Here is an 18786-nt window from a genome sequence, read left to right on the forward strand (position 1 = left end):
ATATCGATATCGAAAGCTGCGACCAACATGCGTCAATGATTTTGTACCCAGGTTTTATAGTCGACGGTCTTACTGCGAGCGCAAACGCAATGTCGCATAAGTTGAACGACACTTTGTCTCGTAATCGCGAATATAGTTAGACTCAATCTGATACATTAAGTATTCTTCCATTTTCACAAAAGGGCAACAATATTAAAAACAAGAAATCGAGTGACAACATGTTGCGCCAAGCTTGTTGAAATTCTTTATCTTTGATAAATCTATCGCAAATTATTCTGCCTTATTGTAGTGTACGAAAATATACCAATATGTGAATGGCTGATGGATCTGTCAATGCGTCGGAACTGATATTTTAGTCATCAAATCTCAAGTGTTGCGGCCAGACTAATCAAATTTTTGGTTTGCCTTGCAAGTTCACAATCTGTGCAATCCATTTTTGATGATATTAGAAATTTCGGAAATTACCTCGCGGGCCATTCAAAACCTTCTCGCGGGCCACATGTGGCCCGCGGGCCACGGGTTGGCCGGCCCTGCCATAGTGGAAACCTCGTATTGTTTTATTGTTTTATTGATTGTGACCCACGGGTACGACGAATCTAGCGCTGTAAGAATAGAATAAATGTTGCTCTCATTGAAGCGCGCTTGGACGCTTGCAGCCACACGGATGATTAATTGTTTACAAGTGATGCCTGCGAAAAACAATTCACGGAACATTATCTTGCATCATAATTCATAATTCGTAATTCTAGTGCCATTTACACAAACGATTGACATTTCCCATCTTCAAACAGCGCGGTATCGATACTAGGATGCATCATATAGGCACCGAATCTTGGCAGTCACGAATAACTTCCGACATTTTGATAACATCGCATTTGATTCGGGTTATATAGTTTCAGATCAACTGATGTCAAATCACTCGTTCGTTTGACGCTCGACCGAACGGTCAGTTTATCTGCCCATCAATTCACGGAGGAGATATTGCAACCAAGTCAGACTCTGAAGACGCAGTCGGTATTTTAGGATATATCGTAATCATTACTGTATTGTGGTCTAAATCGAAAATACGCAAAGCTAAATTTGCAGCTATGAGTCCAATCTACTGTGGTATCATAATTGTCTACTTACTTCCGTTTCTGTGTCATGCCTACGAAGTCAATGCAGGGTGAGTACTGAGTAGACAATGATTGCGTAACGGTAATTATTGCGTGTTTAAGCAATGTACGAATACGATGATGGATCAGTTGTTGTTTTTAGTGAACAGGTGTGGAGTGTGAGAGTCAACACAGATGACGATTTTTTGAGATTAACGAATATCCTGGTGGAGCCAATTGCGAAGGTTTATATTTGCTTTGTTTTACCTAAGTTGGTATAATAAAATAATAGTAGGCCTACACCTGCAAGTTGTAGAACATACAAAGTAGAAAAGTGCGAGTATAAATACCAGGGATGGTGTGAACTTGAGGTTCACGTTCCCATTCTGTGTGTGAACCTCGGAAATTTAGAGGTTCACGTTCACAAACGAACCTTGGCAGGTTCTGCGCTGTGAACCTTTTTCATATATTACAAATTTCACTTCATTATAACATCTTTGGTTGAAATTGATTGCATTTCAACTGCGAACCACACTATGCATGGCGCTGGCAGCACAAAAGGATCAACTCTAAACGCGCATGCACCTGGACAATCGAAAATTTTTTACCTGCTTTGTTACAAGAAGTTTGGTCGAAATATCCTGCTTTCCGTTTGTGAATACTTAGTGACTCTCTGCCGTGAGCTTGACCCGCAATCACACAACATCAAGAGCGAAATACACTACATGTAGGTAGTCAGCGAATGGTGCTTAATTGCTTATTCAACCAATCAACCCTGCAACTTAGAGAATCTAGCAACCGTAGATATACCATAGAATCTAGCTACCGTAGATATACCGATAACATTGAATGTCTAATACGCCTCATCCACAGAAGAGTGAATGCGTTCTGCTTTTCAGGTCGAGAGGGAAAGGTCTCATCACAACCACACCCAACTATATTTCCGCGTCGAAAAGAGATACATAAAGCGGCTAAGGACGGAACTAGCATTCAACGGATTCCATTATGACATCATTGTACGCGATGTTTTGCAACAGTTGGAAATGGAACATCAAAGTATCACCAAGCGACGTAAGCGCTCCACGTCTGCTTCGGTGGAGTTCGACTACACCAGATATCATCGTCTGAATGAGGTACGTTCCAATCTTTTGAAGGTGTCACATTACAAATTCGGGATTGAATTACGATTGCCTTTCTGACTTCTATATCCCGGCAGTAGCAATACAAGCTTACAAAGTTTAATGCTCAATTGACAACTATAAGACTATGTGATCCATGATTGCATCCTATAATGTTTCTATACGGTTTAGGTTGTTAGGTATTCCAATATACGTCCTATAATTTATACACGCGGTTGTCTTACGAAAGGCGCTGTTGTAGTGTATACAGAGCCATGTCCTAATACCTCGAATGCGTAAAGCCAAACTTATGCAATTACATAATTGTAGTTGTCTAATTAAAGTAATTGAGCAAAATGTCGGTCATCTAATTATAATATAATTTGTGAAATATTTCTATGTTCTAATTTTATTTCTAATCTAATTTCTGGCATTCCTTAAAACGCTATAGGAGAACAGCATAGTCAGTGCTAAACAAGTCAAGCTTGCTGTACAGACATTTGTCGTTCTCGTGCTTATTAGAATGAACTCTGATTAGATACGGTCTGAGTTGGGTTCAATTTCCAAATTTTCACGAATTCAGTGATTCTAATCTAGTTTGGAAAAAAACTGTGTAGCTATAATTTGGAAAAGCTGAAAATTTTCCAGTCCTACTCAATCACACAGCGCTCTGTTACATATATCTTTTCAGATTGAGGACTGGATGGATTCAATGGCCTCGAATTACAGTTTTGTGAGCAAAATTAGTATCGGGACATCGTACAGAGGTCGCCAGTTACACGTCTTAAAAGTATCTGCAAATCCGAGCGATAGCAATAGGTCAGTTTTATACGTAGACGCTGGAATTCACGCGCGAGAATGGATCACGCCGGCCGCGTTGATGTACGTTGTCAAAGAGGTAAAGAATTCATATACATTCCACAGGTGGTCAAACTATTCAGCGTTGCTATTCAAGTATAAATGGGACTAACGTAGTAAATTTCTACTCTATTACAAATAGAATAACCAATGTTAAACACATGTCAAAAATATGTCAAGTTAAAGCAGAAACTGAAGATCTGAAAAGTATTCAAGTATTTTCAAACAGTAGATTTGGTCGCTGGTTCGCATACTTTTAGCAGGTAGTCGGAGGTGGCTATATACTTTCGAAATAGGAAGATGTATCTTCGCTACTAACGCAAAATGACCATGACACTAAAAATATAGGTCCTTCAGCAGGAACTAACTATGAAGGAAATGAAGTGCCTCTTTGCCGGAATATGTCAAGAGAAGTAGATCCACCACATAAATGCCATTGGCGACGACTCGCAAGATGTCAGAGTCATCAACCCATGTGCCACGCAGGAACTCTGCAATTCTAATTAGATTGCTGACTGGTCACTCCACACTGAATGGCCATATCTATAGAATAGATGTCACCGAAGTGGCCTTTCCGAAGCATGGGGGGTTAGAGAAACTGTCGAGCATTTCTTTCTCTATTACCCCAAGTATGACCGTGCGAGGATGAATCGTAATTCCGACCGTCGAGCGAAATAAAGTACCACTAACACCGGAATGACTACTCACTGATGCTCGTTGTCTATGGCCATGGCCAGTCATCGAATTCCCGATCAGCTTAACCCAATAACCCCCTCATACCTACCTAGTACCGGTGTCCGGACAATACCGAGAAAACCATTACCGAGAATGCCATTACCGAGAATGGACACCACCGAAAATGGACGTTAGCGAGAATGGACACCACAGAGAATGGCCGCTACCGAGAATTGGCACCACAGAGAATGGACATTACCGAGAATGGACACCACAGAGAATGGACATTACCGAGAATGGACACCACAGAGAATGGACGCTACCGAGAATTGACACCACAGAGAATGGACATTACCGAGAATGGACACCACAGAGAATGGACATTACCGAGAATTGACACCACAGAGAATGGACATTACCGAGAATTGACACCACTGAGAATTGACATTACCGAGAATTGACACCACAGAGAATGGACATTACCCCTAGTACCTACCTGTGGCGAGATAGCGTTGTGGTATAATCCACAGCTGCAACGCCGATGGGTTGCGGGTTCGAGTCCGACCGAGGTCGACTTCAGATTTCTTACTCAAGTGTTGGAGGTTTCTTACTCAAGTGTTGGAGGTTTATCTAAACTCCTCCTCGCCATCTCAACATTGTAAGCGGTGTCTTATAAATGCCTAGAAGTGGGCCGTGCCACAAGTCGGCATTCGCGGAATAATAAAGAAAATTTACCTGATGTGAATGACAATAGTAGTCGGCGAACACCATGAATACCACAAACAACAACAACCTACCAACCTACAAATATAGATGCAATTTTGGAAAATATATCGTGATATTCTTTCGCCAAGAACATATTACAATTTTGTCATAAATGGGATCCTAGCCTATTCCAAAACTACTTTCTATTTTTGAAATACACAGTGTAAATTTCAAGTAGTTTCCCTACCGCCCGCCCAAAAAATGTGCCCTTCACTAAGTAGCCCAATTAGTCGACCTAATTGAGTACTCAGAAAAAAAGAGTACTTCGTTACAGACAATCTCTGTATATTCCTAGCGAAAGGCGTTCCTAATCGTTCGGAAATACTATTTTCCATTACAGATTGTGAGCAACCAATCGTACGCGCACTTGTTACCCGCGCTGGATTTTTATTTCGTTCCTGTTGTCAACCTGGACGGTTACGATTACACTTGGAAAAGGGTATGTTCTCAATTAATGCGGGTCGAACAGCTTATATCTATGGTTCACATTGATTCCTTGTTGCAGGCTCGCAATCGACTGTGGAGGAAGACGAGACGGCCGTACCCGGCGAATAATCGTAATTGTTACAGCGCGATTTCTTTTGGCGTTGACGGAAATCGAAATTGGGATGTAAATTTTGGGGGTGAGTGCCAAATTGATCGGATCACGGCAAGCTGATTTCACGAAGTTGCAGTTTTTATATTTAGTTTAATCTCATTGTTGCGTGCAATATGGTTAGGGTTGCATTTAAAACAAACGGTGTTTTAAAACACTCTGTTTAAAACATGTTTAAAACAGTGTTTAAAACAAAGGCCTTTTGAAAAAAAAATTGTGTTTTTTTCAAGTTGTAAAATTATGCCATAATTGTGTAAATACTTTCCAAAAAACATGTTGTCTAAGCCTACAGACAATTACCACCCGATATAGCCGACGTATATCGATATGGGATGATTAGAACCCTCAAAATAGTCGATTCAACAGCAATAGTACAGATATTTCGTCAAAGAAGCTGTATTTACCGTATACTTTCAATTGTTAATGCCAACCCACTATGACGTCACAATTGAATCTTCGTGACGTCATGTTAAAAAAAAACAATAAAAACATGTTTTAAATAAGGGCCTTGTTTTAAATATGTTTGTTTTAAATTGATTTTTGTTTTAAATGCAGCCCTAAATATAGGTATTACTCTCTTATATACTGTGGTCATACCCGTTGACCGCTTAAGCCATTGGTTCTTAACCACGAGTCCGCGGACCCTTGGGGATACGAGGCACCAAAGCAGGGGGTAGAAGATAAATTGGAATTATGCGCTATTTAACGTCCAAAATTATTTCCCTAACCATCAATAAGGGTAATATTTTATGGGCGTATTTGTTCAACATTTTCTTTGCGCTAGACGCGCGATTTCATGTCAATGGACGTAAATTCCCGCTTTTTGTGGCAAAGACAAAGTAGGCAGATAATAGAAATTTATTGACAAGTCTTGCGTTTGTGAACTTTGTAATCCCGGTATTTGATAAAATAATGGAATTTTATGTTTCAATTGAATATACAAGCACCCTACCTAACCAACTTAAGCTGTTTCACTATTGAGCAGGAATTAACAACTGCTTATTTGGTTACATCGTGAACTTTTATCTTGAATCTAGTATAAACGCGCGTTTTATTCTCTGGGCAGTTCATCCGAATCTATATTACCACTATCGGCTATCTCCCCTCAGTATAGAAGCAAATCGCAGGGTAAATTATACATGCAGCAAAAATAACAGACTGTGGAAACGTTTTGATATATTACTGTTTCAATATATAGTGTTGATATGTATGTATAGTATGTATATGGGGATTATGGTGCTTAGCAGCTATGGCCTTTTGCACCAAACCAAAATATTGTTAGTCTATTCTCTCGACTGAACTACTAGATTAAAGCTGTCTCTCGGTTGAAAACACATATTCAATGACTGGTACAATGGTGAGGTAGGGGTTGCCGAGTAGAGCTACAATATCGAGGGGCACGTGGTTCCATTCTGCCATGTCCAATAAATAGTTTCGCTGCAGGTTATAGAGAGTGCATTAAAGCAAAAAGTGCTCCACCGTTTCAGACACGCCGCATGTCGTACAAAGACAATCGTCGTGATAACCTAAGCGATGTAAATGGCAGTGTTGGGATCAAGTCACTATACCTTCGAGTCACGAGTCATTGCACATTTTGACTCGAGTGAAGTCAAGTCAATCGATTTTCGAAGGTGACTCGAGTCAAGTCAAGTCGCTAGATTTTTGGAGGTGACTCGAGTCAAGTCGAGTCAAGTCACGAGTCAAGTCAAGTTGCCTTTTCGAACTATGAGGCATGATTACGTCATTGCATTTTGCTAGCTGTCTGAAATACAGATTGAGTGGTCATTGATTCTGAACCGATGAAAGAATATGGAGTTAAATATACACGCAAGAAGGCGCTGCATCGGTCACATATACGTAGAAATGCTAGACAATGTAAGCAATAGCATAGCCTCAGCTTATAGTTACCAGCCAAAATAGAGAATAGAGGAACGAATTGATCAGATGCAATACATCACCCATTTACAAATTAGTATGACATAATTCGAGCATGGGCCAACGGTTGAGGACTATATAAACTATCTTCGAATTCAATTTCAATAAAACAAGAAGTTTGGTTCAGGTGAAAACAGAGAACAGTAATAGACATTTTGCTAGTTAATTACTTTACTATGCTAATTTACGACAGCGTAAACTGTAAGCTTCAATCACTTCGTTAGCGGTCAATTTATTTATGAGAGAACAATGGAAGCTCAGTAAAACGCACGATCACTGGATGATTGGTCGCTGTCACGGGTTACACCAGGGTTTCGCGAACAATCCGATAGCAAGATACAGTGATTTTTATCAACGTCGATTGCTTGATGACTTGAAATTGACTCGTGAATTTTGCTTCGAGTCACGAGTCAATCCACATTTCTGATATGCCGAGTCAAGTCAACTCATTTTAGCAAAGTGACTCGAGTCAAGTCAAGTCATACGAAAAAAAGTGACTCGAGGCATCCCAACACTGGTAAATGGGCGTTCAGTTTACAATGCCCTGTCTGAAGTCGTATCAGTATCGTGGATCCTTTTCTTGAGAGCCCTAGCGACGGCGAAATCCCGTGTGCGGCGTGTATTCTATTGTAGAGATTTTCCGATCCATTTGTCGCAACTTCATTGATCCATTTTGGGCGAGTTAGTTCTTCGGCAATTGTTTTGGCTTCTTGTCGGGAGAGCGGGATATCTCCGATTACTCGTTGAGTTAAGACGACGCAGCATCCTTTGCTAATTCATCGGCTACATCGTTGAATCCAACTCCACAGTGACCTGGAATCCAAAGAAACATAATATTTATTCCAGCAGTATCCAGCTCTGTGCAAGACTTAAAAAATATCATTGACCAGAGAGCGAACATGGCTGGTGTTGCCGGTTTTCAAAATAGTTAGGCCGCTCAAACTTTCTGATAGAATTGCGATTCCGGGGGTATATGTGGATCCTTGGCGCGCGCCATCAAGTAAACAATTAAGACTTTCGCATATAGCGACTAATTCTGCCGTTAATACCGATATCCTGCCATCAAGGGTGGTTTTATGTGACACATTGAAAGATTTATCATAAAAAGCGGCCCAACAGCTATTTACGGTCTTAGAACCGTCCGTATATACGTGTAATTTATCCCTGTGTGTGGCATATATACAAGACCGTAACTGCCGCACCCCAAACCCCCCAATTGGGGGGGAGCAGAGCTCGAAGGGGGCCCAAAATTATTTCGTGAATTCGCATAAATTATAGAGTATTTTTTGAAAATTTATGCAACTTTTTCAAAATTTCAAGTTGCCAAATATCTTGATTTTGGGGTACTCTTCCCCCAAGAAAAAATCCGCAAGGTTTATAGAAATGGACATATCGGCGTTGACCATTACCGCGCCACGATGCACCAAGACATATAAAGTTTTAATCCATGTAACATTAGACTCCAAGAAGTGTGCCAAAACGATCGGCAGCGGGAAAACCTTGACCGAAAAGGACTGCGCTTATGCTGACCGAAAACTTCGTTATATATAGAAAATACATATAGGTTTAATTGTCCATAGGCGCCTACGTGACTGGCACCGAATGTTCATGTCTTGGCAATCTGAACCATACAGGACAGATACCATCCCGCAGGGAAAATTATAAGCCAGTGAAGAAATACCAATTTGAAATCGTGTGCGTCCTTTAGTTTAGTAGCCTACGTTTGGGCGATTCTATATTTTTTGATATAGCTGACAGGAGGTGACAAAATAACATCATGTTACGGAGTCATACCAACGGGCCCTACAATTTCCAAGACACCACATTCAGCTCTACCGGTAAATGTGATTACGTGAGCAGAGAGGACAATAAATTGATAGAAATATATATGCAATTTCCGATTTTATCATGAGTTATCGAAAATTTTCGCGCTTCGCGCTGGCTCACTAAACAGTAGCCTGCGGCTAATTTCGTGGCAAAGCGAACAACGTGATTGGAGGTAGGTTTATCACCCTATGGGAGCCAACGACTCAATTTTTTCGGGTGGGGTGGGGGTGGGGGGCTGACGAAGTGCTGTTTCGTTCCTGCCAATGGGTACACGCCCGAAGATGTTTGATTATTATTGAGGGAACCTACCTTTTCAAACACACCTCACTCAGCTCTACCGGTAAATGTGATTACGTGAGCAGAGAGGACAATAAATTGATTGCAATATATATGCAATTCCCGATCATATTGACCGATTCAAACATGAATTACAGATTTTTTCCGCGCTCGCGTTTAGGCGAGAAAAGCTGACTCAGTAAACGGCCCCAATGTCGATGATAAGTAGCATGAAACAGCGTCTAGGCCTAGGGGGTCTGGGGTCGGCTTATCATCATATGGGGGGCCCAACACCAACGTTTTGGGGGGAGGCTGACGAAATGCTGTTACGGCCCTGCATATATATATATATTCTTCACAAGTTTGTCTGATAATTTCTGGGTGATCTGATTTCTTGGTCACTCTGGAAAGGTCAAGGTCTACAGTATACCCATAGTGTTGGTATAGTGTTGGTCGCATTATGCATTGCTGCAAGTACATGTGATTCACATAGGAATGTACATGCTCACCCTTGACTCATCCGCTCAAGATTGATGCGGAACGATCAAAAGCCATAAATTCTGCAATTGGCAAACACTTGTTGGATAATCCCGCCCGTGCGAAAAAGTATCGAGACGACAGATTTCGCGTCGTCGGGTGGGGCCGTTCACACTTTCATTTGTGTGCCTTGGAGTCGACTTTTATCAAAATGCGTCAGCCAAGGCTGTGTCAACGAAAAGAGTTCGTGTACCATCTAAAAATAGTACATTGAACGCTCTCGTATTCGACATTTCATGCTGGTGACGTCATACGTTGTGATACGGTTGTTTATATATAATGATTCTTTTGAATTATCTACTAGTTGCTGACGATTACCCCTAACGAGTGTCAGCCGAAAATATTCGGGTTCATATCAGTATGAATATACTATTCAAATGTACATGTACATTGTACGTTCATTAAAATAGTTGACTTGCACGTCACCCAAGACAAGTTTGTTGTGATCAGTACGCAACCTCAGGTGATGTATAACAAGACTACGGAGGCATAACGTATGCCCGTAAACGTGATGACGTGAAATTGCTTAACATCAAAACAATTGGGCGAAAATTTCTAATTTCTATCCTCCCTAACTGCCCCTATATGCAAGCACGCACGAAAATTCAAGCGTTACCTTTTTCACAGGAGAAGGAGCACGCAACTTGACATGCTCAGATTTATATCACGGACCGTTTCCGGAATCGGAAAATGTGATTCGCCACTTGGCGAACTTTTTGCGACAGGAGAAAAAGAGGATAAAGGGTCTCATATCGCTCCATAACTACGGACAACAAATACTTTATCCTTACAACTATGACATTTCCAAGTCGGCTCCAACTGAATCGCAATTGGTAAGATTGATTCTGAGATTATATCCACGCCCATGCTAATACTTTGGTTCTATTTAGAGATTCGTCGGCAACAAGTTGAGCGCAGCAATTGAATCAGTACATGGTAGAAGATATGAGAGCGGACGGGGATCAAAAGTTCTATGTGAGTAAAGGGAGGTTTGGTTCATAGCGTCAGACCATAGAATTCATTCACTCTCCGAACCAAGTCGAGTCGAAATTTCCAATGACCAGAAATGACTTGCGAGTCGAAGGTATAGTGCCTCGATCCCAACACTGCATCGTTGTGAATCCTGCCATCATTTTTTTTTCAATAGAATAGATGTAAAACTTGTAAGTAGATGATTTTCTCATTTGTTAGCATATAGGTTAGGTCCAAGATAGAATATTCGGAGCAGACTTGTGCAACTAAATAATTGTAGTTAGGGTTACCATATTTCTGTGACCCAAATTCCGGACACTCTTTAGCGCCCACTAGTGGATTCCAAAATGAGTTATAAGCACATTATTTGTCAATACGACGTCACACTAGCAAAGCTTTGCTTATAGACCTGATATTGTCGCGATCCGGTTCAGCCCCTTCCCGCCTAAATAAACAATGATTTTTGACCCACCATATAGGGTAATCGATACAGCTTCTGGGGGGCTCGCTATATGCATCTGGACGATAAATTTTTCGAATGAATTCACCCTATAATATTGGTTCTTCAATATATTACTAAATAGTCTGATCCTCTCTCCGCCCACATGATCAGAGTTATCGGTAAAGCTGATGGATGATGATGACTTCGAAAATACAGGGAGCGCATAAATTGTACATCATCAAGTCATATTCATGTCATACCGAAAAGAATGTTTATCAGCCTTACGCCGGTGCGCACCACGGAGCTTTGTAAACACCCCACATCAAGTGGTTTCCAACCTTTTATGGTCACGACTTCATCTCCAATTGGAAAATGTTCCGTGGCCCAGATCATAATTCGACGAGCTGATTACTATAAGAAATCTGCCCCTTTGCCCAGACTTACTCACGGGTTAAGCTAATTACGCTCATGTCAAGGAATACACCGTTCTCCTATAATTGCGATTACAATTAAGCTTATTTCAGTGAATGAAGGTTATTTTCATTTATATTTTATTGCAGTTTTTGCGAGGGTGGTAGTCCTCATATTAAAATCAATAAATGTGATGATATATCGCGCGCAGCGCGAATAAAATTATCATGTAGCATAAATATCCCCAAAAATAATGTTATATGTTTTTTACGGAAAAATTATGAGCCTACGTCAAACCTTCAAAATTCCGGACATTTAGAAATTCCTCCCGGACGCAAGTTTATACAGTGAAATTCCGGACATGTCCGGGAAATACCGGACGTATGGCAACCCTACATTACGCTAATTGGAGCTAAATGCTGGTAACATAATTCTATCTAATCTTAATTTTAATCAAATTTCTGGTTTTGCTGAAAATGCTACAAGAGAATTGTAGTGTGTCAAACGAGCCCACCCTGGTGTACGGACATTTGTCGTTCGCATGCTTATGCGAAGGAATTCTGATCCGGAATGAACTGAACTTGACTTTTACTGTATTTCTTTGTTATTGGGAATTTTATTCAATTTCCAAATTTTTACGAATTGGATGGTTCTTATTCTAATCAAATTTGAGATAGCTGAAATTTTTTCCATTTTCCAATTCTGATCTGAAGACGCGTTTCCAGATGTATTTTCCGGAAGCACCAGCGACTGGGCGTACGAAAAGGCCGGGATTCCTTTGAGTTACACGATTGAAGTACGGGACACCGGCACCTTCCGGTTCGAACTGCCAGAATACGAAATTATCCCCACCAGCGAAGAGGTGATGGCGGGAATTCAATACATCAGCGAATACATCATCGAAACCTATGCGCCAGATGAGGCCATTTCGAGCCAAGAACCTAAAGCGTGACACCAACAGTCCAACACATTATTTGTTTGATCGTATTAGATTTATTACATCTGGCGACGTACTGTACGACCTTACCGCAGCAAGGCCACACGCGAGGTTATCAGTGGTGTGCTTTCGAAATCGATTGGCGAGTTTGACAGTACCATTCGTCAAACTGTGAAATGTAATGACGGTCACTTTATGCGCTTATCGGTGTCGAGACAATATTGATATTGAAACAGTTTGATCCATTGCCAATGACTACCTGATGTGGAAATACATGCATCAACTAAGGAGTTGATCTACAATTCTCCATTTTCCTATCTTCAGCGTTTTACGCTATACATCATCCTCACAAGAATGGTGAAATACCGCCGAGGTCGCAGCAACAATATCTCAATAATAGAAATGCGAAATATGTTACAGGCTTACAGCTCAATGCGTCGAATCAGCACAGTACATAAATATTTTATGATTGAGCACAGGTGTAAAGGAGGTAATTTGATTATACTTAAAATAAAATAATAATCGACTTGCAAGGGAATAAATAAGATTCTATCTTTTTAGCACATAGATCACGTCAAAATCGATCACTGATCATTAGGGCAATTTTTTTTTACCTAAAAAACGGAAGATTTTGACCTAAAAAATCTAAATTTTGACCTTTTTTTACCTAAAAAAACTGAAATTTGACCAAATTTTGACCTCACGTATGCAAATTAGGTGTTTTCGCATATAATGTTAAAATTGTACTACTTATCTTCATTTCTGGTTGGAACTGTCTGTCCTTACAAAGTAGATTGGCCTGAAAAAACGTTTTTGGCTAAAAAACTGACAGATTTTTACATGAAAAACTAGTATTTTATCGAAATCTGGCCCTATGAAGAATTCCAGTAGTTACATTACGTATTCTGGTGGAAATAATTAAAATTTGTTGTAGTACAAGGAAAGATCCTTTCCTGCAATCTCGGGTAGAAAGTGTCTGTCCTTACTACGTAGCTTGCCAAGAACGGAGAAAGAACGTTCAACAGTAGCATTTGTTGGCTGACAACACTCAAGTTGTGTGCACACTGCTGGTGACAAACCGTGATGCTTCATTCTGACATTGTTGTCTATATCACAATTTTTCAGCTTGTGCTTCTTGATATAAGAACCATGCAATGTCCAAGCAGTCTTGCTTCAGCTAGGATATTGCTGTACGTTGACCATAAAACCATGTCACTATTTGTTTCATTTGACCATTTATGATTCACAATGAGCAGACGATGGTCCGTTTACAACGGTAGGCCTATAAAGTAGGCTACAAGCTGCAAAATATCAAATGACAAGTTCACCGACAGCGCAAAATCTACGATACAAACGAAATGCAGAGGTCAAAAAATGTTTGACTTTGTAAACAATTTTGACATATTTTGACCTAACGCTACAATTTTGACCTAATTTTGACTTTTTTTGACATGTCTAAAAAAAATTGCCCTACTGATCATTATTCACGATATCCGTTAACTATTTCCCGAATATCCGTCGGAAACCACCTGTAATCGGATCGATCTCCATTTTTACCAAATACGAGAAATCTTGGCAAGAATGACAAAATTACAGTTGTGATCTCACCAGCTTTCTATGATTGGACTAAGAGCAATTGTTTAGTGACAATACAGAAATTCAGTCGTTTCTCATCTGCGTTATGCGTCACTAATTTACGTTATTGTCGTTGACACCTCTAATAAAGACAAGCTCTAGCATAGAACAATATACAGTACTTATTCAATGAAATAACATAGGCCTAGACCAGGAATGTCAAACATCTAGCCCGAAAGTTGATTGCATCCGGCCCGCGTAGCAATTCTCTGAGTAGATTGAAAAATGCGTGTGTTCTCCAACACATTTCTAACAAATGTTGCGATTCTTAGTATGAAATGCGTCCATTCAATATAATACCACAAGACCGCAAATGTCGAGCATGTTCAGACGCCACAGTATACCCATCCGACAGTGGTATTGTAGTTTCACTCCACTCACCACGAGGAACAAATCGTTGACATTGACACTCAATTTCGAGAAGGCGACAATTGTACACTCAATTCAAAGTTTTATGGAAAAAATCACCTAAAAGTAGTGTCAGTGCAAAACCGTTATATGCAAATTACATGAAGAATAGAATAGTTACAAAAACAAAAACAAAAAAGATTATTCAAATATCCGTGATCGCAGTGTGATGTCACTTCTGCTCCGAAAGTTTCCTGTCTCCAGAGAAACCCGTCTCACGATTCCATGATAGCGAACCGAATTCCCACATTAGCGTTAACGGTAAAGTTAAATGTCTTGTTTTTTCTCAAAACGGTTAAGGCTAACGCCAGAATACGACTACAACAAAAGGGAGCATAGAAACATGACAACTTTTATTGTCGTTAGAGCCACTGTTTTAGCGGTTTACAACCGATCATGTTATTTTTGTTCATTACATTGATTGCGAATAACATACTTGCCAGAATAGAACTCAAAATATGGCCCGTGATAATATATGCTTGACAATAAAGTATATGCAAAAGAAAAACAAGGCCATGGAATTCGAGGGAACATTATGGAATCAGTTGACTGGTGCGGCCCGCGAGCGACCTAAAAGTTCGAATCCGACCCGTCGCGCAAGTTGAGTTTGACATCGCTGGCCTATATACACTACAGTATGATGATAGTGCGTATATTCTCCTCGCGCAGTCCGTGCAACCCTCACTGTCCAGCAATTCATTGAGCATGAGCACACTATGACTGGTGAAAACAGTGCAACATGTCGTCGCTCACAGTGTGCGATAAAACTTTCCCGGGGGCGCAGACTAGATGACCTCACGGGCGGATCGCAACTCCGTGCGAAAAAGAATGTCATCTCTCTCCCTCTTTCTCTCTCGGCATTTGTAGTTCTTTGCCATGGTGCTATGTCCGTTATCCCTTACACGGGTTGTAGGCTTGGGATCAACTGCGTATGTGGTACAATATCCTGGATAAATACCCATTCATATGGGCGAAACTGATTCAAATAAACCAATTCTTATGGAGATATATCCTAGAGTTGCAGTGGATTAGGATTTTGCGTAGCACCAGTTGTATACACAGTTATAGAAATAACTGTATTCAAATTTTACAGTCGTGCCATAAAAAATGAAAAAAATGAGCTGGTCTACCTTTCCCTTTAAAGAGCGTTACAATACGAAAGTTAAAACCCCCTGAAAATTGCTAGTGGGGAGTTCTCGCCCGGTTGTGAGGTAGGCTGATGACCATTTTTCAGTCATCAGCTTCTCAAATCTTGCACTCACGGTAATTGAGGGGCTGGGGTGTCGCGAACTAGGCTATTTCCTTTTAAAGGGTACCACGACGTCAGAAAGGCTGAGAATCACCGAGCTAAGGAAATCGGCGTGACACATGTTCGAGACACAGATGAAGTCCCTGTTCACTTAAGGTCCCCATATATAATGAAAGTTAACCTATATTGAATTGAATTTCCGTCTATCAAAGCGACCGACTACAGAAGTGGAATAAATATATATAACCTGCCGCTTGCATACACGTCAGAAAGTCGGCGGAGTTGGTTAACTCATCCAATTTATAGTAGTGACGACGCATAGCAAGTACACAGGCTCGAGTCCCGGCGCATTCTCTTTTCACTCTAGGTCAGTGGTTCCCAACCTTTTTCGGTGGCAGGGCCAAATTTAGAATTTCAGAGTACGGCCGGGGCCGCACGAATACCAAAGCAATGAAAGGAACCCAAAATAGTCACCAAAATATGAAAATTGGCATTTTTCCGAGCATTCGCTTGACGCCATTGGCCATTGTGTTGCCGCGCTCCCGTTTTTCAGAACAATCAACCTTTGCTGGCTATTTCGGAGTAGTTTTATTGCCCTGGCGAGATTTCAATTCGTATTTTTGGAATCAGTGCGACACTTGCTTTCGATAAACACCGACATATCAAATTATTCGGACGCTTGGGTCGCGAGCTATAGGACTACCAATTATGCTGCTTTTTGCCGGCTAAGCAGTACGGATCTCGGCGTATTCAATCGTGAGTCACTTGTTGCACATCTATCCGTAAATTAGTTATCAATACCCAGGGCCGTAACAGCACTTCGTCAGCCCCCTCCCCACCCCCCACCCCCCAAAACAACGTTTCTCTTGGGCCCCACATAGGGTGATAAACAGAACTTCGAAGCCCCCAAACCCCTTCCGGCTAGATGGCTGTTTACCGCTATTTATCATCTAAATCGGGTGTCCGTTTTAGGCAGCTTCTCTCGACTAATCGCGCGAAGCGCGAAAAATTTCTATAATTCATGATTGAATCGGTCAATATAATCGGGAATTGCATTTATATTGGTATCAATTTTTATCCTCTCTCTGCTCACGTAATCAGATTGACCGGTTGAGCCGAGTGAATTGTGTTTGAAAAGGTAGGACCACTCAATAATAATTAAACGTCTTCGGGCGTATACCCGTTGGCAGGAACGAAACAGCACTTCGTCCGTCCCCCAGAACACTTAGGTCTTGAGCTCCCATTGGGTGATAAACCGCCCCCCGTGCCGCTGTTCGCCTTTGCCACGAAATCAGGATCCCCGTTTAGTGAGCCCGCGTGGAGCGCGAAAATTTTCGATAATTCAAAATAAAATAGGTCAATAAGATCGGGAATTGCATATATATTGCTATCAATTACTTGTCCTCTCTGATCACGTAATCAGATTTACCGGAAGAGCTGAGTGAGGTGTCTTGGAAACTGTAGGTCCCGTAAATAATAGTTCAACCTATTCGGACGGGTGGACCCGTTGGTACGACTTCGTTACATGATGTTATTTGTTATTTCGTGACCTCCAGTCTGCTATATCAAGAAATATAGAATCGCCCAAACATACTAAACTAAAAGATGCACAAGATTTCAAATTGGTGGTTCTTCACTGGCATATAATTCTTCCCTGCGGGATGGTAGCCTATTTGTCTCGTGACGTTCAGATTGCCAAGACAGGAACATTCGGCGCCAGTCATTTAGGTGCCTATGGTCAATAATACCTACATATATTTTAAATATACATAACGAAGTTTTCGGTCAGCGTAAGGGCAGTCCTTTTCGGCCAAGGTTTTCTCGCTGCCGATCGTTCTGGCACACTTCTTGCAAGAGTGCCATGGAGTAATATGTTGCATGGCCTAAATCTTTATATGAATTCGTGCGTCGTGGCGCGGTAATGGCCAACGCCGATATACCCACTTCTATAAATCTTGCATATTTTATCTTTGTCGAAGAGTACCCAATAATTAAGGTACTTGGAAACTTGAAATCGCGCGCAGCGCGAAAAATCTTTGAAAAAGTTGCATAAAATTTCATAAAATACTCTATAATTTATGCTAATTCACTAAATAATTTTGGGCCCCGTTCGAGCTCGCTCCCCTCAATTGGGGGGCTTGGGGTGCGGCAGTTACGGTCCTGTCAATACCGATATCTATACCTATATCTAATTCAGTGGCGGCTCGTGACAATATCGGGTGGTGGGGCAAGGGCTGTAAGCGACTTTTATCAAGATGACGTCACAATGGCATTTTTCAACGTAAACGTATTACTGTCTATAGGTCTGCTGTGAAATCGCCTTTGGAAAATATATTACCGAATAAATACGTGGATGAAAGCCTTAAACTTAGTACACTGTTACATGACATCATCGAGAAGTGGCCTCAGCATGGCCCTTTTCGGTATGGTACACTGTCAAAATTAATGCGAACAGACCAACACCTTATTTTGCGTAAAATATACTGAGGAATAGGCTGATCAGCTGTTAGCCGCCATCGAAGACGAAATAGCTATCGCGCTTGACAGGGGGTTGTAAGCAAATGGCTTGAAGACCACAATTTCACGGTGAAATTGACATTGGAGAATATAATATCAAAGTAAATATTTGAATGCAAACTGAGAATGATATTATCATCTCAGTTAATGTTACCGCAGATACACCGGCTTTAGCGTGAAATCCGCAATGTGTTGTAGGCTAAACTGTCAGATCGGAGCACATCTCTACCATACTCGACCTTGAAAACGAAATTACTGCCCTAATCATTGAGTGTCAACCTTGAGACTTGGCACAGCGCTCGATACTAAAATCAAGACACACCGTGCAAAAGCTTATGACGGATCTAGGTAAGGAGCATCGGTAAAATCAATAGAGACCAATACCGGCTTTGCGTATAATCTGTTAGAGATAAATGACGAGTCAGCTCTCACTCGAATTAGGAAACGAAATTGCCACTAACACAGTTCAGTGACAAACTTAACACTTGGTACAGCGTTCGATACTGACATTAAGACTTACCGTGCCAAATGTCAT

General features: G+C 41.0%; 1 protein-coding gene across 2 annotated transcripts; it reads left to right on the forward strand.

Annotated features, from left to right (window-relative positions):
• The first annotated feature begins 839 nt into the window (after nt 1–839).
• Nucleotides 840–12748, forward strand: LOC145454556 (carboxypeptidase B-like). 2 transcript variants are annotated; one of them, XM_080332533.1, is made up of 9 exons: nt 840–1165; nt 1258–1339; nt 1994–2227; nt 2904–3110; nt 4851–4949; nt 5016–5133; nt 10308–10513; nt 10571–10655; nt 12219–12748. In XM_080332533.1, the coding sequence occupies exons 1-9, from the start codon at nt 1089–1091 to the stop codon at nt 12455–12457; spliced, it is 1347 nt and encodes a 448-aa protein (XP_080188659.1). In that variant the 5' UTR covers nt 840–1088; the 3' UTR covers nt 12458–12748. The 2 variants fall into 2 exon arrangements, with proteins under 2 accessions (XP_080188659.1, XP_080188660.1); XM_080332534.1 differs by having other exon boundaries at nt 844–1165; nt 12231–12748.
• Nucleotides 12749–18786: the final 6038 nt, after the last annotated feature.

The sequence above is a fragment of the Botryllus schlosseri genome, chromosome 13 (genome assembly GCF_051294905.1).
Source record: "Botryllus schlosseri isolate E-star chromosome 13, Bs_hap1, whole genome shotgun sequence".
Lineage (NCBI taxonomy): Eukaryota > Metazoa > Chordata > Ascidiacea > Stolidobranchia > Styelidae > Botryllus > Botryllus schlosseri.